Source organism: Zosterops lateralis (assembly GCF_965231275.1).
Source record: "Zosterops lateralis genome assembly, chromosome: 7".
Lineage (NCBI taxonomy): Eukaryota > Metazoa > Chordata > Aves > Passeriformes > Zosteropidae > Zosterops > Zosterops lateralis.
In genome coordinates, this window is record NC_139767.1 from 6,092,102 (window position 1) to 6,116,317 (window position 24,216).

The window sequence follows — 24,216 nt, forward strand, 5'->3', positions numbered from 1 at the left end:
CGAGGAGCCTGTTCTTTACGGCAGGAGGAGCCTTACCCAGTGGCAGTCCTTCCTCAGATAAGAAACCTCAGCATTTATCCTCTTTTTTTTTTCCTGGTTTTGAATTATTGCAGCCTTCTCATTTCTGTCCCTTTCAGTGTCCAGATCAGCCTGATATCTCGATAAATCACTAACACTAAATTTCCATGCAAAAAAAAAAAACAAACCAAAAACCAAAAAACAAACAAACAAACAAAAAAACACCCCACATTTTTTTCAACTGCACATTGCTCATTTATTACTGTTTTCCAAATCTAAATTGTTACTTCAGCTAGGAGAAAAAAATTACAGCACCAATGCAAAGTGGGAGGGGGAATAGGGGACAGGAAAAAACATAGTTTGCTCCATACACCCTGCATGCTCCTTTCTCTGCAATGCATTTATTCTGCTATGTGGTTCGTTCTTTTATTTGAAACTCAAATACTAAATTTCAGTCCAGCTTGGTCTTTTAAAATCAGTCCATGAAAATTTCTTCATGTAGGTTAGCAGAACTTGGGGCTAATTTTAAGCTTTGCTTTATCATATCAGGATCTGTCAGGTTTCTGCTGTTTGGCCAACACTACTGCAAAAGAAAATACTTCTTTCTGTTCACCAATAAGATAAAAATAGACACAATAATTACGACTTGAAGATAGGAAAAGATACAATTTTTTGGCTCATTATTCTGAGGCATCATGTGTGTTGTAATGCATCTTTTGGCATCCAGTGTTTTGATGGGGAGAAATGATTAAAAACTTGTACAAGCATGGAGATCAGATGATGCTTTACCTATCACTCACCTTGTTGTATCAGGCAATAGATTAGCTAAGCAATTGCCTACAAGAAAAAAATACTGCTTTTTATTTTCCTTTATGCTTTAACAGAGGCAGTCTTCCACAGTTAATTTAAACTTCATTATGGCTGCAAAATTCAAACCAATCAGAGGAATGCCTTTTCTGCAGTTTTCAGAAATTCTGGATGCAGTTCCACTACTATCCTGAAAGTAATCAAGCAGACTGTAGATTATCTGTAAGTAATTAATAATGTGAAAAGCATTTTGTTACTCCATGGTTTTGAGCTTTCAAGTGATCGAAAAGAAAGTGAAGGAAAAACGAATACATTCCTAGTAGTATATTAAATTCTGACCCCTCAAGGTAAATAATTTCTTACAAGATGATCTAATTTGCTAAAACAATTAAGTGGTGGATGTCAGTGGTTAGTACTCTATGCCTGATCCTGCAAAAGCCAGGATCCTTGTAGTTTCCTATTTGCCACCAAAAAAAAGAGTTTCAGGGTATTTTTTTGCCCTCTGTGAGCTCTGCTAATATTTTACTTCATGCCCTGCGGTCTGTACATGCTGGTTTCCATGTGAGTGCTCATTCTTCTTTGGGAAAAACTGAGCAACCTTTTCAGCACAGACCACAGTCATCCTTAGGGTAACTATTGCAGTCTTTGCTGATCCTTGCAAAATCAACCCTCCATTCAGTCCAAAAAAAGCCTGGTCTTTTTTTAGTGGTAGCTCTGACCTGTTGATGAAACTCGGGGTTGCAATCAGCGCTGCCTTTGGTGAGGAGATGTGACAGGGAAAACAAACTGCACAGAAGTGGGAGGGGTTTTCCCCACAAAACCCCTGCAGCTGGGGCAGCAGGACCTCTTGGGGCCAGGGGTGAGCTCCTCATGGTGCCCTGCAGGACAGGCTGTGAGCCTTGGACAGGCACAAGCACTGGGCTTTTATTGGGCACAGCAATGCTGCTCTAGAATCAGTAATTATGTGTTTTTTTCTGGATATTTTAATCACAGCTTGCACAGGAATGTCTTCAGGTTCCTAAACCACTGTAATATTGTTATATTAGTGGAGGCTGAAATAGGAACTCGTATTTCTCTTCTCTTTTTCCCCATGCAGTCTTGGCTGCAGAGCCTCTGCTGGTTGGCCCTTGTTTCAGTTTGGGTTTTTAATTAGTGCTACAACTACAGCTCTACAGGAGCTGTAAGTGGCTTCTGAATTTAAGTTTCCCCACCCTCACCCTGCAAAGGAATGAAATAAGAAAGGCATATAATAAAAATAAGGTGAGAATTTGAAGGGACAAGATGAGGTGAGCAGGAATGCATCTTGTTGTGTCCTCTGCTGGCAGACAGGCAGTAGCCATGGCTTGAGAACATTTCAAGAGTCAGTGAAAAGGGAAGTTAGAAATGTGTCCCTGCCTCGCCTTGTTTGTGTTTTGGATTGGCTGAGGCTTTTCCTTCATCTCAAGGATACCAAACTCCAGTCATGCCTCCTGGTTCTTTCTGTGTTTTCACCCAGTCCTGTTTTTGCCAAACATCCTTGTGACAAACCTGAATGATTATGTAAAGGACTTCTCAGACTCTTCCAAAGTCTCCGTGTGTGGCAGAGGAGTAGTGGTTCAGCATCACACATGATTGAAAGTGTGGGTGTCTTTTGGTTGAATGATTAAAAAAAAAAATAAAAAAAAAATTATGCATTCAGTCTGCAGAAGACCATATAAATACAAGAACTGTACGTGACTGCCTCCCTCTTGCAGAAATCCTTCTTTCCTTGACTTGTCTGTTCCAACAGTATGTTGGCATCTTTTCTTAAATTAGAACTGGCAAGAGACCCGTGGTATACTGTAATATAAATTATAAATTGCATTAATTCCAGTTCATTCATGATTAATGTAACTACTTTTAAATGCCTGGCTTCTCTGATAGCACTTGCTGCTGTTGTCTGGTGTGCAGTCTTGATACACATAATGATAACAAGGGAGGACAAAAGTAAGCCCTGCACCAGTTCCTCACCTTCCCTTTTCCAGCACTGAAATTCAAAAAAAATATTATTTAATAGAAAACTTCAAACGTTTTAAATCTGCTTTTAAAATTTTTATTTTAAACTTTTTTTTTTTTTAAATTTTATTTTATAGCTGTTGAGTGCTTGCTTGCACTGCCGTCTGTATGCCACATCTCGTACAGGATCCTATTGTGTTACATGATTTATAACTACAGAGCGACTTATCTGCTTCTTACAAATTGCGTGTAACAAGAGCTGGAAACAAAGCAAGAAACTGCCAGGGACTGGATGGCAGAGAAGGGTTACAGCAGTACTGGAGGTTAGGGATCATTATTGCAGACTTTCTTAACACTCACAAAGGGGAAAAATCAGAAAAAAGTAAAATAAGGGAATTAAGCATTAAAATGGTGCTCATCAAAGTCATCCTTAGTTGTTTTCACTGTGTTTGCTAAGTAAGCCTTGAGCTATCAGGAATGGCTCTCTTTCTTCTGTTTTGTGAGGCAGAGCCTGCTGTTACCTCTCCTTCTCTCTTATCTCTCTTTTTACAGTCCCACTTCTCAGCCCCAGCAGGAGACTTTTCTTCTGGGTAATTTCAAGACTCATTTCTTGCTTAATGAGTCCTTCTTTTCCCCTTTGTTTGGATGAGAGTACAACACATGCTGCTGATGCTGTTTACTTCATTTTCTTCCCTCTTTTTCTGCCCACATTTTTGCATTTCTAAGGAATAGCCAATTAGTACACTTTCCTTTGTATGGGCCTAATGTATAGGGTTGGTTAAAAATTACAAGTTGTATAGTGAGAAATACATTAAAAACACCACCTAAGATAAATTTTATAGCCTAGGTGTGAGCTTTGTGTGCTCACTGAATAAGAGAACATGTTTTGAGTCCCAAATCTACTTTACTTGCAAAGCTGACACGTCGTCATTGAGCAGCACTTGGTGTTTGTGTGGCACAGTGGGAGCTCTGGTCTGAGTTACTCCTTTGTGACCAACACCTTCAAGTGGCCAGACCCAAGATAACTGAGTTCAGCTGGGATCTCAAAGAGAAAAAAAACCCAAAAACACCTATGAGAGGCAGGTGAAATCACTGGGGGATTAGCAGCTAAAAGAAGTACTCTCTGGGGAATATTTACAAGGAGATTTTTTGTGCTCAGACGCTTAAAAGTAGGTCAGATCAGAAGCAGATGTCCATCCATCCCATGCCAAAATTCCTTCAAGGCGTATGTTGTATACCTGAGGCTATTTTAGGATTCTTTTCCTTTTTTCCTAAACTAAATTTAAAAAAAAAATCAGAATCAGAGTGAGGAGGAGGGAATGTCCAAGCAAAGCTTTCATTCCAGTGAGCAATAGGATTTTTAATGAGCAATAGGATTTTTAATGGTGGGAGCTGGGCAGCCTTAAAATGGTTTAAGATGACAATGACATGAGGGTTTATTTTACTTAAATAATGCTAGATAATGTCTTAAATGATAACTAGTCTTTTCCAAGTGATTCTGTGGGTGGCAGATTTTCTTTCCAAGTGCTATTTGGGTATCTTGCTTTGGCTCTGCACACCTGCCTGGCTGTGAACAAAGGGAAGCCAGAGTAGCTAATGACTCATTCTCTGCCTCCATTAACAGGAAGATCAACAAGGCAAAAATAGTGTTGTATCATTTTCCTTAAGCAATAGAGAAAATACTGTGAGCTAAAAAAGTGCTGGCTCTGGAAGCTCCTTTTTGCCTCAGCATAAGTGTAAAAATCCATGTGTGTGTCCCTGTTGGAGAACAGCTTCACGTTGAATGCTGGGGATCCCCTGCTTCACAGGAGCTTCTCCTCTGCCTTCCCCTATGGGTGTGCACAGAGAGGATGGGCTCCTTTGCAAATCCCTCCAGCTCCATCTGACCTGGAGATACTTGACCTGTTATTTATTGTCAACAAGGCAACTGAGAATAGTAACAAGGTTCAAGCAGCCTCCTGTCGCCTTGATTTTTCAGCCTTCTGATGTTTTACATTTCTACTGGAGCTTTCTCAGGCTTGTAACAAAACCAAAGACTGATATTTTGTGAATATGCATTCCTTTCCAGGGGGAAGGACAAATTGATGGACTTCTCAGTTGACCGCTGGGGTCAGAGAGGTGTTACTCTCATCCCCCAATCCCTGATCAAATTCCATACTCTATTTAAACCCCAAACCATGATAAACTTTCTCTTTCTCTTCTCACTTCTCAACTTGACGGGTAACTGTGGTTCTTTCCTGTCCTCTAGTGACAGTGTCCCTCTTTTCACTGTGAGCAATTCTTCTGGTGAAGTAAACCCAATTCTTGTTCCGATTTTTAATTTTTTTTTTTTTTTTAAGTTTTTTAAGTAGAAGTAAAGAAAAACAAGAAGCAATTTCCAAGCTCAGTTGACTCTTGGGGTGAGCCTCACACAAGCAAGTGGCTGTGCATGCTGTGCCAGATTTGATGGGGAGTTGGAGTGAGGGGAACACGGGTGGCTGGGGTGGGAGCAGTGCCCTGCCTGCCCTCACATTTGTGGAGGGGAGAGCTCACATTCCCATGGGAAGTGACTGCAGGCCTGCAACAGCCACCCTGAGTAGGTGCCTGTCACTCCCTCCTGTAGCTGGAGGATGTGAGGAAGTGGGATGACATCCTCTCCTGAGCTCTTCACACTGTCATTCACATGTGTGCAGTTCAGAACAATAATAAATAAATAAACAAATAAATAAACCACACAGAGCTCATAATAAAAATCTTATGCTAGTTGATCTTAAATCTTAAAATATTAGTCACTTCTAGGAGCACAGGTGATTTCTGCGGAGTAAACTGTCTAAAAAAGGAAAAATATTTTCTTGCAGTTACATTTGTAACTGTTGTCATTGACAGCCAAATTGCTTTGAAATGTAAAATAATGGTAGTGGGTTGCTTACCATGACAGGAACTGTAAGGGGTTTTGACCTTTAGTAGGCTTTAATTGGTGCTCTACAGAGGAACCGACACTTCCATTTATTAACTTGTAATTGTCCAAAATAAATCCCACTTTCTCCCCGTCTACTAGATTGAAGCCTAGGGTATGTTAATTGTGCTGGCTCTCCTCCAGGCCTGACACCTTGACAGCTCTTGTCAGCTTTTAAAAGTTATTCCCCTATGAAAACTATACTAGTTATTCTCCCATAATGGCCTTGCCACTCATCTCTTCAGTGTTTTTTAATTCTGACATCAAAGTTTGCGCTCAGCACTGACCCCCTGACAGGAGAGCGTTCTCTAATGATGAGCAGCAGGTCCGTGCTCACTGTTTTGGAGGAATGCAAAAAGAAGAAAAAAAAAATTAAATCCAGCACTTTGGTTAGCAAGTGCACACCTGGGACTCTTGCTTTACTAAGGCTCAGGTATTTGCTCTTCATTAAAGAAATGAGGTTGTACAGTAAACTGATTTATTAGCTGTACCACCCAGTGCTCTAATCTCATCAAATCTCACACTGTGCAGGACTAGAGCATCTCATAATTTCTAAAAAAAGGCCTCTAATTAACATTTATGTGCTCCAGGACATGCTGGTGCTGAGACTGGTGGCACATTTTCCTTGGAGTTGGCACTGGAGCAATATAATTGTGCTGATGGAGCTGCTGCCTCAGAGATATAAAGCCGAGACCTTGACCACCACAGTAATTTGCAGTTCCCAGGCTGCTTAGTGAGGAGAGAGGGCTGTAGCTCCAGCTGTGCGCTGGCCAAAATCCAGGCAGGTGTTTTGATTACCTTACGTTAGTCCCTCCTGCAGCTTCAGCTGGCGACAGTGGCTTTTTCTCTTCCCATCCTCTGCACTGTCAGAGCCCAGAGCACTTGTGTTCCATTGAACAGTCACAGTGTACTCCTCAACCTCAGTGCCTGGAAAAGAATGAAACCCCCCACTGTAACACTGTAAAATTGATTGCTATTGGAATTACAGGTTTTGGGTAAGGAAAAATACTACTGTCTGTGTTTTGAGTCCTTGAGCCACCAGAAATCACTGGTTTCTACATTTGAGTTACGTGTTCGCAGATGAACAGCTCTAATCAGATCACATTGAAGAGTTAAACACAAGTTAAAAGCAATTCTTCTCCTTCCACTTGCTAAGTGTAGTAGCAGAATATTATTTGGGACATTCTGATGTGTTTTGATGGAGGGTTTTGTTGTTTTCTTCTGATGACTTCTCTAAAGCTCTAGAATTGAAGTTTTTTCTCCCTGTGACCTGGAAAATAGTGAAGTTACAATAATGTGGAGATCACACAGTAACTGAGAGAGGCCAATAAACTATTGCTCTTCAGTACCTTGACTGTGTTAAGATGCTGTAATTAATGGTTTTACTATGTTCAGGATCCTCAAGATTGAAAAGCAAAGCTATGAAAATCAGTAGTAATTAGAGTTTACTTTTCATATTCTCGCTGGGCTGAACCTTCAAAACCAAGCTGTCAGGATCAGAAACATAGTTCTTAGAAAATATGAGTATCACCCCAGGTTCTCCCATTACTTTCAGGATTAAGAATGAGAAATGAAGGACTTTTCCATCACAAACTCAGTTCAGGGCCTGATATGACAGATCACAAATAGGAGGAGAATAAGAATGAGGAGTTGCCCAAGAGAAGAAGAATCAACTATTCTAAATGTGAATGGATATAAAAAGTATAGAGTATGAAAAGTTTAAAGACTGAGTCTTTCCTGAATGTTACATCCTGTTGGCCATTTGCTGGTGGAAGACAAAGTCATTAGGCTCTTCTATAATGCATCACTGGCTGGAGAATTCCTCCAGGGTTGGAAATGGGAGAGGTGCTGGCGCTGAGCAGGAGTCTGGACACAGACTGCAGATGTGCTGTGCACAGGGCAGCAGCTGGTGTCTTGAAGGTCAGCAGGAATCTCAAACAGAATGATTTATTGTTGGTGATACCGCCCCAGGCAGAAGCGCGAGTTCGCGGCATCCGAGCGACGCGTCCCCCTTGTAGGCACATGGGATTTGTTCCACAACAGCTGTTCAAAGGAGAGAGCAAGTCACAGCTCTGCTAATGAATCTGCTTGTAAGGGTGTGAGGCTGCTCCCTGGGATTGGATCAGACTCAGGGTTGCCTGGTGGAAAGCAGTAGCTCTGGTTTCAGGAGCGAGAGCTGCTGGGGACTTTCGCTGCTTAAGTGTGCGTGAGTTTGATGAATAGACTCACCCTGGGCTTTTGTCAGGTGCAGCTGAGTGTGTGTGGTGTCTCAGGGAAGGCTCTGCATTTCTGGTGGGCAGCCAAAGATCCAAATTTAGGTTTTCAGGGAATTTGTTATCGCACTTCACCATCTTTACTGATTGAATGAAAGTTTGAGGATTTAGCACTGCAAAATACTGATATTTTAATGCAAGAGGTACTTTAAATTATGCAAAAATTACTTAAGCAGTCTTTATATTTTGTGTGGGTATAAAAGATGTCTTTTCTTCACAGAGGAATTTTTCACCCAGTATCTGATTATCCTTCTTAAATTTTCAAGGGGAAAAAGGGTCCTGAAACATTAGTGTAAGATGTAGGTTCAAGGCATAACTCCATTCAATTTATGCAGCAAAGTGCTGTACATTAGTAAGGCTTCATGAGAAAAGAAAACACTATAGAACTCCAGCCTGCTTATTGAAACTGAGGAGCTATTACTTTAGTTCCATCTTCAGTGATTTTCTAGCAAGTTATTTCCTTTAATATAAATTTGGGCAGTGGGATCAAGAATGAGCTTTAGTTTTCTGCCAGCAGCTCACTTGGGGATCTGTTTCCTCAAAATTTGGGAAGCTCCTACCAAGTTTTGCTGCACAAACCAGGCTCTGGTGCTGCCTTTGCAGAATGGTGAAATGGGAAAATGGCCCTGAAAGAAGCCCCGTGTTTGCCTGCCACTTCCTCTGGAGAAGTATTTTGAGTGATGGAACTGAACTGTTCTGCCTTGTTCTGGGAGTGATCTATGACTTGGCTGATCTGTGTGCCTGTGTTGAGACAGGACAACATGAAATGGGCCCATGGAGGTTTCAGCCCATTCTAAGTAGTCTCAAATCAGAAATGAGGTGCAGTGTCAGAACCATGCAAGGTTTCTCATGGCAGCTGCTTCCCACTGCCTCGATTTTCAGGCAGGGTTTGAAGCACAGGCTGGTTTGTTTGGCAGCTTGGGCAGTACAATAAATCTGAGTGAGGACCAGAAATGGTTAACAGATCTCTTGCTTTTCTTAGTTTGAAGCCTGTTTGTTCATACTCTCCTTTAATTACAGACAATTCTTACCACCCCTGTCCTGTGCATTCACCTGCTGAGGTTTTGTGTCACTCTGGTAAGGATGGCTCGTCTTTCAGCTTAAATTCTGCTGAATTGTGCTTTTTTACTGTAACTGGAAGACATTTTAAGGGGTGTATATTTGTGTTAGAGGCAGTCTATAAGTCTTGTTCAGGAGCTGTCTAAGCTTTGGAACTTGATGAATTTCCTAAGCCTCTTTGAGTCTCTCTGTGACTGTGTAGTTGCATCCTGCACAAGCAGGCAAGAAACAGTTTCGGGGGATGACATTTTGATGAATGGATTCAAGAATTTCATAAAGGATGAGTCACTTTGATGGCATTGAGAGAGAGAGGATTCCAACAATAAATCCAAGATGTGTGGAGAGAAAAAAGTGCTGCTTTTGTAAACCTTTCCTAAGCATCATCTGAGGAAATTTTGCAAAAAAAAAAAAGGGGGAAAGCATGTGGCAGGAAAAAAAACAGTGTCTTCCTGTGGTGTTTTTTTTTTTCCTATCCCAGCCCAGAGGCACTGCAGCATTTTGGTAAGAAATCTTGAAGCAGGAATGTGGGAATGTTAAGGCAGAATTAGCAGTTTGAGCCCAGCCTTCTTTAAGGGATGTTGTGAAGACTGGGAACAGGTATCTAAAACATCTACATTTCCATGGTAAATAACCTGTGGAGAAAACAGCCAAAGGTCTGGTAAGATAGAAAGAAATGTCATAATTTGGCTCTGTATTTCCATAGCTATTAATAGGAAAAGAAATACATAAAGAAATTTTAACCCAAATTTGTGAAAAGGTTTTCCTCTGTTCTTCACCAAAAATGCCCATAAGACTTCCTAGGAAGAGAAAGATTTGTGCAGTTGACAAAAATAAAAAGACAACTACTTTGGTGAATTAACCAGGAAAATAGGGAGATCACTCACAAGGAGCTCCTGCCAAATTAAAGACAGAGACACCTGTTTCAATCCAATAGTGTAAACCTTGTGCAAAAGCAGGGAATCTGCTCTGCAAACACTTATTAGTTGTGGAGTGCTACAGCAGTGCTGGTGTGGTACTTGAGGGTGGTGAGAGGTTTGTTTGCAGGGCTGGGAGCTCTTAAAGTAAGATTCTTTTCTTTCCTTTCCTTGTCTTTGTAGGAAGAGCAGGCAAGGGTTTCACAGCTCTCATTGAGGATTCTTAGTTGCTGAGTACTTTGTTTCTTTGAGTTTGCTGTAAGGAAAAGAGAGGGAGGCACTTTTTAAACTTTTGTAAACATACAGTTATGTTGACCTTGGGGTGATAAAGCTTCTGCTCTTATTTTCCATTTTCTGTGGTAATCCTTTATCTAGAAACACCTTCACATGGAGTATAGACATTTTAAATCTGTCTTCTGCTGAGATATACAGAAGGTCCACCTAGTTAATTGCCCCTGTTATTTATGTGCCAGATAGATGGCTTTTTATGGGCTATTTTTTTCTTCTTTTCATCAAACCTTGAGCTTATGGCAGTTCAGATTTCAGAGTTCAGTGCTGTGGGTAGAGCTCTGTGCTGGCTTCTTTGTAAATTGGAGCCTGTATCGTGCAAGTGAATATATTTCTATCCTTGGTGTCATTATTGTAAATAAAAGGTGCCACAGGATGATGTCAGTTCTCCTCAGGAATTGCTTTCTGCCTTTAAGACTGTGGACTGAGATTTGGGCACATTTCCGTTCAGTAATGAGCTTTACGTTATTAGTTAATTATTGTTTTTCCTAATTTCCTGGTGATTCTTAATCAAGGGCAAATTACCTCCTGATAGGTTTCATATTTGACTGAGGTAAAGGAATATTGCAATGCATTCCTTCTGGGTTATATTGAAACAGAAAGCTGGACCTGCCCTACCCATCATCAGCTCTGTCAGGGGTTCCTCCAGGCTGGGGTACCCAGCCAAACACCTTTTCTGCACTTAGGGGAGGTGAAAGAAACACACCCAGCACATGCAAAACCAGGAATTTGTTAGTTTAGCTTGAACAAAAATCCTAACAGCCTACTGAAAGAATTATTGTTAGGCCAATTATGATCATACAGCCACTTACAACCTAGATTATCTAATTACGAGAGCTTGTTCCTGATAATGATACAGATATAACAAGCTTTCTAGTGTCTGATTATTTTCTGGTGTTAATGGTCCTCCTGAAGAGGAAAAGAGAGGTGTCATTATGAGTTGTCAGCAATCTGAGTTCTTCATGTGGGGCACTGTGATGTTGGTATCCTCTTTGCCAGGAAGAAGGTGAAGTTAAAGTTGATGGCTTCTTTTTCCTCACTTAGGTCTATTTGGGACATCTTTATGTGTTTACTAGCACAAATACATGCCCCACTTAGTTGCTATTTATCTAGTGCTTCATGATAATGTAGTTAAATTTGCTATATATACTAATTTATATATAATAATTTTTACATATGCTGGAGTTTTTTTCACAGAATCCCAGAATGGCACCACAGTGAGTCATCTGGTCCCACCTCCCTGCTCAAGCAGGGTCATCCCAGACCACATGGCACAGGTCTGGAATATCTGCAGTGAGGGAGGCTCCACAGCCTCTCTGGGAAATCTGCTCAGTGCTGGGTCACTGTACAGGAAAGAAGTTCTTTCTCATGTGCAGGTAGAACTCTCTGTGCATCAGTTTCTGCCCACTCTTCTTTCCTGTTGCTGGGCACCACGGAGCAGAGCCCGGTCCATCCTCTTACACATCCCTGCAGACTCATTTGTTATATTTACTATATTTACAACAGACAGGGATGAGGCTCCTCCCCATCTCCTCTAAAGGCTAAACAGCCCCAGCTCCCTCAGCCTGACTTCGAGAGAGATGCTCTGGTCCCTTCATCATCTTTGTCACTCTCCACTGGACCTGCTCCAGGAGCTCCATGTGTGTCTGGTCTGAGGAGCCCTGAAGTGGACAGAGCACTGCATGTGGCCTCACCATGGCTTCGTTTCCTTTTTTACCCCTGAGCTCACTTGTATCCATATTTTAAAGCTGCATTCTTCTAGCAAGCAGTAATGTAGCATTAGTGAGTTGTTTATGGCTCAGGGACCCTGCTGCCATCCCATTCCTTCCACATTCTACGCCCCTGCTGTGAACTTGTGCTTGTCCTTTTGGGAGTCTCTGTCACAGTCTGTTACAGTCCTGGTTTCCCACAGCAGCCTCCAAGCTGTGCCTTACTGATAATTAAAGGAACAGTTTATTAACATAGCATGGTGGTACACATATCCCTGCTCTGCACTTACCAACATTTCACTCTGCAGAGGCAGTGAGGCAGTAGAAGATACTCATAAATACAGACTTGATGGCCCAACATTTTTTTTTTCCATTGTAATGTCAGTGGTGTTTTTCCAGAGTTACTTTGCAACACACTTCATCTGCATCATTGAAACTGAAAACATACATCAAATCACGATAATAATTGATCTTGCCTTGCAAGATGCAGCCTTTATTTATATTTCAGATTTTTTTCTTTAATCTGGTGTTTTCCTCCAAGGAGACTGTGTGTGTAGCATTACCGGTTGGCTTAAGGATAACTGAGATTTTGTCTGTGCTGCTTTGCTGTGGCTAAGTAGGAGATGTGTCTAAATTTGCAAAGGCTCATTCTTGTCTCAGTTTTCATTGACCAGATTTATGTTCTTTGAGGAAGCTTGTCATGGTCCTGGGATAATGCTGGCAAGGACCAGATCCTGCTGATGGGAAGCAATTTGTGAGCAGAGGCTTTGAATGGCTCAGTGATCCACCATAAAACTGATATGAGAAAGGGATTGTGATTTAGCTCTGACATAAAGAACTAAAATAAAGAGCTCACTTTAGGGGAATTCATGTGTCTCCTTCAGCCCATCAGTTATTAGTGTATCCTTCAAGGGTTATGGGAAATAATCTTTGGAAGACCTAACTGTAAATATTAATTCCTCATTTTTTGGTCACTGTGCACGTTGTAGAGAATAGAAAGGTTTAAGATTGGGTAGATTCATTTCAGTCTCTGTGGCAAACTTTCCTGAAATGTCAGTGACCAAAGAGGCTGAAACTAGAAAACATAGACTAAAAATGTCTGCTGTCAATTTTGAATTTGCTTGTAGAAAGGGAATTGTGTCCTCCTGTAGCCAGGATGGAGTAAGAACCAGAATAGCAGCAGGATCCTCCAGAGAAATTCACTGCTGGACACACAGTGACCATGATGAAAAGCTGATAAATGCCCATGGACACTGGTAGGTATTGGAGGGGCACTGGAGTGAGGAATTGTTGGATGGAGTCTCAAAGAACTCAGTGGTGCCAAGTACATTATTCATGCAGAAAGCAGCAAAGTGCTCTCCAGAATGAGCCAAAAGCAGCTTTAACAGCTGAGCCATCCAATCTTGTGTGTTGATGGGAGTATCCATTTTGTAACCTAATCCCACTGCAGAGCCATTCTAAAGGGAAATCAAATTTTCCATCTCCAAAGAGGTGTAGAGGTGACCTTCCTCTGAGAGGACTTCTTGGTGAGGCAGTGTGAAATGGTTTATGGAACATGAATGCTGACCAGACAGGGATTTTTCCATGAGCTTAGAGCTCTCTGGGTAGACTTGAGAAGAAACGTTGTAAACGTCAGTATTTATGCATAGAAAATGGTAACTGGCCAGGAAATAAAGCACAAATCCACATTTCTCATTCAGTGACTGGTGCCCACCTGAAAATATCAGGAAGCAGTGTCTCCTTGAGTCAATATTTTGGTTGTAGTAAAGTCCAATTAGAAAATATTGGATGTGCAATGCTTAGTAAGGTTGTTCTGGATTAGAATTCTAAATGTTGCGGGAGGGGGGTAACTGGGAAGCAACCCTGAAAGAAATCATATGTACCAGTCTTGTCTTTAATCTTTGTGACTAAGCTTTCTTAAGTGTTGCTGAAAACTTCCACGGTGAACTAGAAACCTCTTGTCCCCATGAGCTCAGCAGGAGTTTCCCCATTGACTTCAAGGGAAGCAGAATCAGGCCTAGAATTATTAAAATAAATACCTTTAAACTGGAGACTCTGTAACCACTTTCCAGATGTAGAAGCCTGCGTCAGCTTCGTGCTCTTTTCATTATCTGGTAAAAAATTATTGTGATAGGTGAGATGCTAATTCCTTATTTTCTGTGCTGTTTCCTTTGTGTGTCCTTAATATTTATGGAATATTCAGCTGATTTTTGCTGAAGCTAACGAAAAATACCCTGCAGCTTGCAATAAGGCCAGGCTGCTGCTGCACACGTGGTGAGCAGCTATCACAGTGAAATATTCAGTGTGCACTGCTCAGCAGTTCTGCGGGCTTAAAACAATGTTTTTGCACAATAGCAACGCTGCAGCCATTAAGCCAACTTTAGGAAACACAGTTATCTTAGAACAAAAGCAACAGGAGTGTTAATTTGTGCTTCATAACCTGTTATTTGTCAAAGTCCTAGAGCCTTGTTCAGCTGTGAGGCACGGTGCTATCTGCATCCTGCAGCAGGGGATGCTGGAGAGGAGCAGAAATGCACAGGCACCAGGAGGGTGGTGGCAAATCAAGTGAAGCTTCTTGTGCTGGGAAGAGCATTAATCATCCCATAATGAAGTGTGTGTTTGTTTCTGGCAGATAATTTGAGGAAGAAAAGAATAAGAGCTAAGAAATTTCTTTTTCCTTCTATTACTCCCATGTACATCTTCTGCAGTACCATAATCAAGAGTAATTAGTGAGATATTCATCAAGGATAACTAGCTTTCGTGTATCTTACAGGTGCAAGTGTGAAAAATATTTAATGTTCTGATTTTCCTCATGATTCTGAAACAGTAATGTTTTCATTAGGTTGTGCTTTTCATTTTAAGCTCTAGAGTAATTTTTTTTTTTCTCCATAAAGTTAGGTAGGAAAAATCTGACTTGAGACACTCTACGAGATGCTTCAACACAAGTATGTAGTCTCAAAAACTAATTACGTTTCACGAAAAATTAATTTCAGTCTTTATGCCAGAAAATTAGAAAAGACCAATATGAATTTTCAGCTGTATAACATAATACATGCATTTTATATATATATTGGTAGGTTCTAAAATAAAAGCACTTTTCTTTTGCAGACTGCACAGCAAGGTGTGCTACTGTGTGTTGTACAGGCGTGCTCATGAGTGACTTAAGAGTTATTTGAGGAAATTAGGAAATTTGCATTCCATCAATTAATTTAAAGTTAGTGAAAGGTCTTCTGAGTCAAGAAAAATCTCATCTTCTCATCACCTGCCTCCCGTCAGGCCCATGATGGACAAGAAAAGTAATATCACCCTTCCTTTCCTCTTCATTCCACTTCCTTCCCAGTCTGGGATGGTGCTCATGACAGTGCTAGAAAAAGAGCAGTTTCACATCCACTCAATCAACCTTCTCAGGAATATCATGAGCTCCAAGGACTTGCTATTTTTAAATCCTGAGTGTAACTGTGTATGTGTTAGATTTCTTCTAATATTAAAAAGACCATCAGGGAGGGAATGGCTGCAATCTGTGGTGGAAATACGAGGGGAAAATGATTATTCACAGCTCGTATGTTACTTGTTGTCATCTGGAGGGCTTAATATCTCATCATTTACAACGTGGTTCTGTTGCAAAGTTGTGGAGCTCTTGGTATTTATGAAAAGGTTTGAATTTTGTAGCTCAACATGAGATGCAGCCAACCATAGGCAGAGGAGGCAGAAGCAGCTCCTAACTTGGAACAAACTGAAAGTTATTGCTAAGCCAGCAATAGATCAATGTTATTTTTAAAGGCCTCTTAAAAGCCAAGTGAGTGTGGTCCATAGTTGTGAAGCTCTTGGTATTTGAGAAAAGGTTTGAATTTTGCAGCTCAACAAACAGCCATAGGCAGAGGAGGCAGAAGCAGCTCCAAACTTGGAACTGAAAGTTACTGCTAAGCCAGCAATATATTAATGTTATTTTTTAAAGGCCTCTTAAAAGCCAAGTGAGTGGGCAGTGTGGTCCTTAGGCTGGTTATGTGGGGAGGTAACTCCTGCACAAGACAGAAATCCTAAAAACAGTGTTTGGAGGAGTTGCTGCTTTCTCACTCACCAACAGAAGATCAGGTAAATAAACAGGGCTTTAGGCATTCAATTCTGGGATCTCTGCAGGGCTGGAGGTGCCCCAGCCCCTGTTGGTGACATGTCCTGGTGCCTCACCACCCTGGCTGGAAGCTTTCCCTTACTCTTGTCGGCAACTCCCCATGGAGTGGTCGTGGGCAGATGATAAAAATAAACATCCCCTTGTTCCTCATCTCTTTCAGGAACATATCACAGCAATTCATTCCATGGTGGCAGCATCAAAAAGGACAAAAGTCTAATAATTTCTTCCTTAGCTAGCTTCTTTTTCATTTCTCCGTTCTGTGGAAATAACATGCCTTGTGTAACTTCTGCTAGGGAAAACCTGCAGCACTACCAAGGTCAATTCTTTGGGTATTATAGTGTAATTTTTTTTGAGCTTTAATTTTTTCCTCTAGTCTTTATTTTTTTTTTTTAATGATAGTAATAATATGAAAGATATTGTGATGTAAAGTGTGTAGAATAGAAGACCAGAGGACAAGGGAAGAGATGCTGCCTTGTGCTGTGTGAAGGGGTCTCCAGCTGCAAAACAGTAAAATATATATATATGTTCTCACAAACCACTGAAAACAGAAGGAAAATGTGTGCATTTTACATCTTAGTAAGCAATGTTTTCTGCTTTAAATGGCATATTTCATTCCCCATTTGAGCATTGAGAGGTGTTACATGAGCTGTGTTCTAGTCAGTTATTATTTATAATTGATTAAGCTCGATCCTCTTTGTGAAAGGTACTAATCTGGTTTGGTGTGACAAGTGTTTATCTGATGAGTTCTTGTCACTCTGTTTGCCACACCATAATTCACATGAAGCAGCAGCATCCCATCTCAGCTAGCAGGGAGTTACTGACAGCAGTCCTGCAGCATTCAGAGGCAGGGAAATATGCACAGCTTCTAGAATCATCATGATAAGCAATAGTCATATTAATACTCATTACATATCACAGAGGTCTTTTTTTAAAAAAAACCCTAAAAACCCAAATTGAATACAGGCAAAAAAAAATAATAAAGCTTTATTTAAAATATGATTTGTATCATGCACAGATTTAGAGGAAAGAGATTTTTTAAAAAATAAATCTAAATACCAGTTTTGTCCCTTTTCCACCACACTGCTAAACTACCAAGCCATATTTCCCATGTTTAGGTCATTAGGAAATTTTTGAAGGGCAGGAAGGAACTGCAGTGGACTTCCAGTTCCTTTCAGGGTGCAGATGGAGTTAAAGGAAGGATAGGACCTGGGGAAGCTCCTACTGGGCTTGGGATGCACATGAGTTATCCCATGAATATCTGACTATCCTGAATATCCCATGTCTTCATGATCCCAGCCTGTTGCTACCTGGGCAAGTGTTGAAGGAGTGGGCTTGGCCTTTTATTTTGATGAGTTATTTTTAAAAGCTAAACCCACATAAATTATTGATTTAGTGACTACTGAGAATACAGTCATTTTTCCTGATAAAATGAAATTATGACTATAAAACATCAAAATTTGATGTCATGGCTGTTAAATTCTGTAATTTTATACTTCCATTGATCAGAAAATGAATTTATGGCCCATGTATTTTCAGCATTGTAAAAGTCCACGTAATTTAATTGTTAATCTAAGGTCAAAAGCGAATTAGCATAATAAAATCTGAACTGCACTGCCCTAAAATCCCCTGATAGACATCTTTCTGACTCCTGCTATTATAAAACCTGTTCCCATTGGTTCTTGACCCTGTTAAAGTTGTTCCTAGATAAGCTTTGCAAGGGTGGTTTATGAGAGCCTGTTTGAAGAAGCAGTTCTTAGATGATGCCTTTGTGCCAGTGGGATGGTTGGTTTTTCTGTCAGATATTAGCACCACAGAGAGAGCCTGTATCAATCCTGCTGCTTGTTATGATTTCCCCTTTGGTCTCATAAGCTTTAAAAAAAAAAAAAATCTCACTGCATTTCTGCAGAGTCACTTCTGACAACATTCAGTTGTATGCTCAAATTTAAAAAATTATTTGAGGCTGGGGTTTTTCCCCCCCTTCATTTTAACACCTTAATGCCACAGTTTTCATGCGTGTTGGGTTTCACTATTCAGCCTTTATATGCTTTTGCTGTCCTGGGTCTATTTATTAATTAATGCTTTCTCTGTCTTTTGAAGGTCTATTAAGTTTAAAGGGCTATTGCTACAAGTGCTTAAATCTTGAGTTTAATTTAAGAAAAAACCAAAACACTAGCGACTTTTCAGGGTGGCAAAAGGTTTGTAATAATGATGTAAGAAGTGCATGTAATGCCACAATGTGTCTTTGGTTTTGAAAAATTTGATTCAGGGGAGAATTTTAGGCACCTGGCTCTGGCAGCAGAATCTGGGATTGTGGTTTCTCTATTATGAAATGCAGGGGAGCATTAGGAAACTCATAGTCAGGAAACCCAGAACTAGGAAACCTTTTGAAAAGCAGCGTGCTGAAATGAACTGTCTGATGTGCTAAATGGGGAAGGCAAGGGTGAAGTGACCAGGAATGAAAATTTCCTGTTGGAAATCCTCTTAGGATTCCCTTGATTTTTCTTACACTTGTCTTCCTCAGCGAGTCTGGGAACAGCAAAGCTCTGTGTCTGTGGGTGAAATGCAGGCACACCTGAGTTTGGGGCTCCGTGCCCATCTCATGGATAGTTTCCTCCATGCACAGGTACACAGGAGCCTGTAAAAACCTTGTTTTTTATCCGGGCTGACAAACTCAGCTCAGTGCCATGTACGGGCTGTGCACTGACACCTGACTGAGTTCTTTAGAAATAGATGGAATATTCCTGCTTCAGGCCCTGTGTTCCAGTTAGATTTGTTAAAATAATCCAGTTTCTCCCCCAGGGAAAGCAGCCCAGCTGCAGGATCACATTACAAGGCTGCAGACTCAGGGTCAGGCTTCCCATCCCTTCGGGCTGGGCAAAGTCATTTGCAAAGCCAGGGCTCCCTGTGCTCTGCACCTCCGGCGTGGCAATACAGTGTATCAGGATAACGATGAAGGCATTTAGGTCTCTTGGAGAAATGTCATTTAATTATTCATTGTGAACTGCTGGTTGAACTCTGCCGGCTGGGGCACACGCACTCTGAGCTGCTTGGTGAGCAGAGGGGAATGCAGGAGGGAATCCAGTACACCATCCCTGCCTGCTAATTACTTGCCTGCTGCTGATCCAGGGGAAAAACCAAACAGAACAGGCATTAAACTAGCTACTGAAGTTAGCATGAGTGAACAGCTCTGCCACGAGAAAAGGCAGAGAAAAATGATAAAGAAAAGATGGTTTATAGGAACTAGTCGTGCTTGTTTTTCTATTGGTGCTATTTACTTTGAACAACTTTAGGAGGGTCCTTCTGGTGCTAAGAACGCATGGACTAATGGCATGGTTGGGTAATATCTCATTTTCATTTGCATAATTGAAGTGAAACCAACGATTTGCCACTGAGGGCAGCATAAATGCAGTGCCAGCAATCCCGAGCATGACTGAGTGCAGTGAGGGAATGCAGGTGGTGAGAGTTCATCATATGGCTAAAAAAACCCCAAAGCACAAAATAACTACAGCATTAAAAACAAAAACAAAAACAAACAAAAAAACCAACAAAAACAAAAACAACAAAACAAAACAAAACAAAAAAAAACCAACAACAAAAAAAAACAACCCAAAGAAAAAATGGAGGGGATACAGTTACTCATTTAGTTGATCTTTTATTTAAAGGAAATAGCTGCTTTTTTGGAACACCAGGTGCATGTCTTGTGGTCTAGAACTAGGAGGAATTTCACTTAGACACATATTTGCAGAATAAAGACCTGGGGAAGTTGCCAAGGTATAATTGCAGATTGTTAGAGCACTTCATGAAGATTGAGATACCAGTTGTGAGAAGAAGAGAAAACAAAGCCCATTGTGTAAGTTGTTAATTTTCTGCTAAGACCAGGAGAGGCAGGGTGCATCTACCAGGAGGTCTGACAGAAGGGGAACTCTGGGACCAGGAGATTTTCAGAAGAGAATAGCAGGGAAAGGCTGAGCACACGAAACTGGTGCCACACCTACTTGTAGCCATCCAAGGGGAACAATTTAATTACTTCAAAATTGAGAACAGGCGTGGAGTGCTGCTAACTTGCAGCAGTAAGACGAAAGGGTTCAAAATCTGGTTGGACTCAAATCACTAATTATAATCATCCCAGTAATTGCAGAAAAGTACTGCAGCTGGGAGGTGATTATGGATTTGTGTACACCTCAACTTCTCCTTTTTAACTGTGTGAGACAGCACCCTATGATTTTCCTTTTGTTCCCTTGCTTCTCACTTACTCCTTTCCTTAGCATTGGAGGGAAAGAAAAAAACTGAAGAAATATTGAGCTCCACAAAATGCAATTAAATCCTCTCTTTAAGTGCCAAGGGCTGGAGGTGGGGAGGGGAAGGAGCAAATTTCATCTCTTCTCTTGTTGTTTTGAGTAGTCAGGAGTTGCCTATGAAATTAAGTACTTCAGGTTTCATGAGCGGGAAGCAGGGTCAGTATCATGCTATTTAGGGGAGCAAGAGTGCACAAGGGTAAGATATGTTCAACAAAGATGCTACACATCTCAAGTATTCTTTTTCTGGGGAAAAAAAAAAGATAATCATATATCTAGTTTTGAGTGTGCTTATACTGTATTAGCACAATAAAACAGATTTTTATCTACAGAAAATCTTGATCTTTAGAAAATATAAATGGTGGAAGATGTGATTACGTTTCAGATTATTTTTCTCTATCAAGGACATCCAGGCATTTGAAAAGGAAGGCAAAACTCAAAAATAGAGAGTGGTACTCATTTTTCTGTAAGTTTGTTCCCTCTGCATGTTTCTCCATATTTATTTATTGGCATTGAATGGACTGCCCAAGTAGTGCTACCATCACCCAAAACGGCAAAGGCTAATTAATTAATTCAGTGTCTGACTGACTCTTAGAATATCTCAAGCTGGGTTGGACCCCTAAGGATCATGGAGTCAACTACCTGCTCCTTGCAGAACTACCTAAAACTAAGCCCTGTTCCTCAGCTTCCTTAGTTCCAGCTAAGCTGGTCCCTCAGCTGGTGGCAGGTTTGGTGCTGTGGGCACTTCCCTGTAGAGCCTGATTGAGTGGCTGACCACCCTTCCAGGGAAGAAGTGGGTGACAGTATGTGGGAAGTATTATTCTGTGAATAGGGGAAAGAAAAAAATCACAAAAGGGATGAAATGAAATAAAAAAAAAAAATAAATTAAAAAAAAAAAAGAGAGAGAGAGAAGGTGCAGGAGGACACTGTTGACAAACTCTGTTTTGTGTTTTGCAAATTCTCTTCTGTGTATCTATTATGTGTGCCAGCAGTGGTAACAAAAGCTCTTAATACCCCTTGAACAATTTTGAAGTTAAGAGTTTTTGCTTCTACTGTGACCACTGTTCATGGCCAGTGATTAGCCCTGGACACTGAAAAGGGGTGTAGCAAGTTACTGGGTTTTTCCCAGAATTGTGAGGTGATGGTTTTATAAGGTGACTGTGAGCCATAATCAGGGCACACTAAGGCCCAGTGGGGTTTGGGACCGACTGGGATTCATTCTGCTGACAGGAAGAACCAGGGAGGCCCCTGCATATTGTCCTTCTGTGATATAAAGAAAACAAGATTCCCTTTCTGTGTGGAGAATCAGAGCTGAGCGCTTCCATTTCCCTGCAGAGCAGCAGTTTGGAGATAAAAATCACAAGATCCTGGTTGCACCTGGGTGTGTGTACAGCTGCTGTGTCAGACACCAGTGGGAGCAGGAAACACACGCTCCTTCAAAGGGACAATCTCCCCATTTCTCAATACAATTTCTCTGTCCATCACATCCCTCGGAGATCCCTGCTGGGTCAGGACCCTTTAACATCTCTAATAATGCCTGGGATGGCTGGACAGGAGCTCTCAGGAGCTTTGCAGGTGTTGGCATGCTGATAACAGGGCAGGGCCACAGGGACCCTGGTGAGCTGGAGAGAAGAGCTGACTTGTCACTTCCCCAGAGCAGCAGTGGCAAGTGCCATGCCCAGCATCTCAGGCAGAAAAGTTCCAGATTTAATATCATCTGGGGGGGGTGTCAATGGGATTTTGAGAGGCTTTGCAGAAAAATACCTGGGGTGGTCTCATTTTTTATTGCTATCTCAAAAAGCAGTTATGCTGTGGGAATGTTTTGGGGAAGAATCACAAACAAAATTCTGGGTGAACTTTGCCTCATCCTACTGAGGCTGGTCTACGTCATCTCAAAAGCTGCAGTAAAATTTGCTAGGTTGTCTGTAGCCTGGCCAACCTGTCTCTAGCATCTCAAAGTATTTTGGTTTTTCCTTTGAAATCCTGAAATTTGTTGAATGGCTAGGTTCGGAATAATTCATGCTGTGAGCACTTACCAGCAAGTAACTGTCATTACAGTGTTTCTCATCCCAGGGGTTCTTATGTGCATTATGTGGCTGTTTCTTGCAGAGGCTGAAGGAACTCAAACAGAGGGAGTTTGCTCGGAATGTAGCATCTAAGTCACGAAAAGATGAAAGAAAACAGGAGAAAGCCCTTCAACGTTTGCACAAGCTAGCTGAGCTAAGGAAAGAGAGAACGTGGTAAGTCCATAGCTGCTCAAACATAAAAAAAAATACTTCTAAATAAGCCCTCAACTGTCAGCTGGTGCTGTGGGACCCTTGGCTGTAGCCAGACACACATTTTTAGGGAGTTTTGGAAGCATTCTCTGCACAGTATTTGGTTCACACTGCGTGCAGGAATGAATGTTTAACACTGCTTTTTCAGCTGAGCTAAAATTACACATATTTTTAGTTTTAAAAAAAAGCTGTGTTTCATATATATTTCATAAAACCGGGCCCTTTGGTTGAAAGCTGAGTGAACTAGGTCATGCATTTGCAGGCTGACACTACTTCATTGATGAGGTGAGGAGCACAGTCTGTCTCTCTAGGATGTAACAGATCTCTGCGATTTAGTTTTCAAAATGCTCGCCTGGGAATGCATCCAGAAACCTAGCTTTAGATCTCAATAGCCAGATTTTTTTATATTAAAAGGTAAGTGCTCCTTTTCCCCTGCTCAGCAGAGTGTTTACCACCCTCTGCAGAAGTGACTCCTTGCTGCTCGTACATTTTTAGTGTTGTATCTAGGCAAGCTGCTGAAATTAGTGTTGAGCTCGCTAGTTGTGACTGAATTCTCAAAATATGACACAGTTCTGACACTGATAAGCCACTGAAAATATGTGCTTGTCACAGTGTAATCTCTGAAGGAAAAAAAAGAAAGGAAAATGTGGATGCTCACGTACAAATGTTTTCTCTTTATTCAGCCTTTATTCAGCCCCAGATGATGAACAGAGGAGCCCAAGCAAGGTGCAGCTCCTGTTCACAAATAATCTCTTTGTCCCTAGTTTGGATGGTAGAAAGTGCTCTGAAACAGAGTCTGAATGAACAGGTGGATGGGACATGAACGTTGGGGGTCTGTTTGACAGGAGCAACACAACACCTAACGTTTTAATCTTCTTACAATAACTCCTGTGGATGCTCTTTCTTCTCCATGACTGTTTTAACTGTCCATATTTCATACTTGAGTATATTAGGTGTCATTCCCCCTAAACATGCTCCAAAACCTGAATTTTGCATATTGTATGAGAAAGAGGAAAGAGGAACTTGCTCTTTCCCTTTTTCCATGCTAGTGAAGCACAGATTTTGCAAGCCTTTGTAGTTTCTGGATTATTTGGTGTTTTTTAAGTATCCTTTTGCTAGTTCCTGAAGGGAAATTTATATCTGACTCTAATTTATCAATTTCATAATTGCTATTTACTACCACTTTGCATCCTTAGAGGTGTGACATAGACAGACAGATAGGATTTTTTAAACTGACATTTTCTAGGCTGGTTTTTTTAGAAGTCACCATTTTATTCTGTGAAAGAAAGGATTTGTGTGTGGGTTTAATATATATTTCAAATTTATAAAGAACTGGGCAAGGCAGGAATTCTCATGAGAAATTCCTTTCTCATAAAACCTCTACCTTAATTTCTAGACCTGATAGGGTAAAGACATTATTCTTCATCTTAGCACTTCTTGGGGTCCTAAATGACACTTTCAAGTTTTCCCAATGACTCATCAATGAATATTGCTCCACACTGTAACACAGAGTGATTTGGCTAAAACAAACAAACAAAT

At 41.0% G+C, this 24,216-nt stretch overlaps 1 protein-coding gene across 1 annotated transcript in view; it reads left to right on the top strand.

The window, feature by feature from the left end:
* Window positions 1–24,216, top strand: part of ZNF804A (zinc finger protein 804A) — a 145,840-nt gene that overhangs the window by 117,452 nt on the left and 4,172 nt on the right. Inside the window, exon 3 of the mRNA XM_083864679.1 lies at window positions 22,511–22,641. Within this exon, the coding sequence (XP_083720805.1) occupies window positions 22,511–22,641 (131 nt within the window). The remainder of the gene's footprint in view (window positions 1–22,510; window positions 22,642–24,216) is intronic.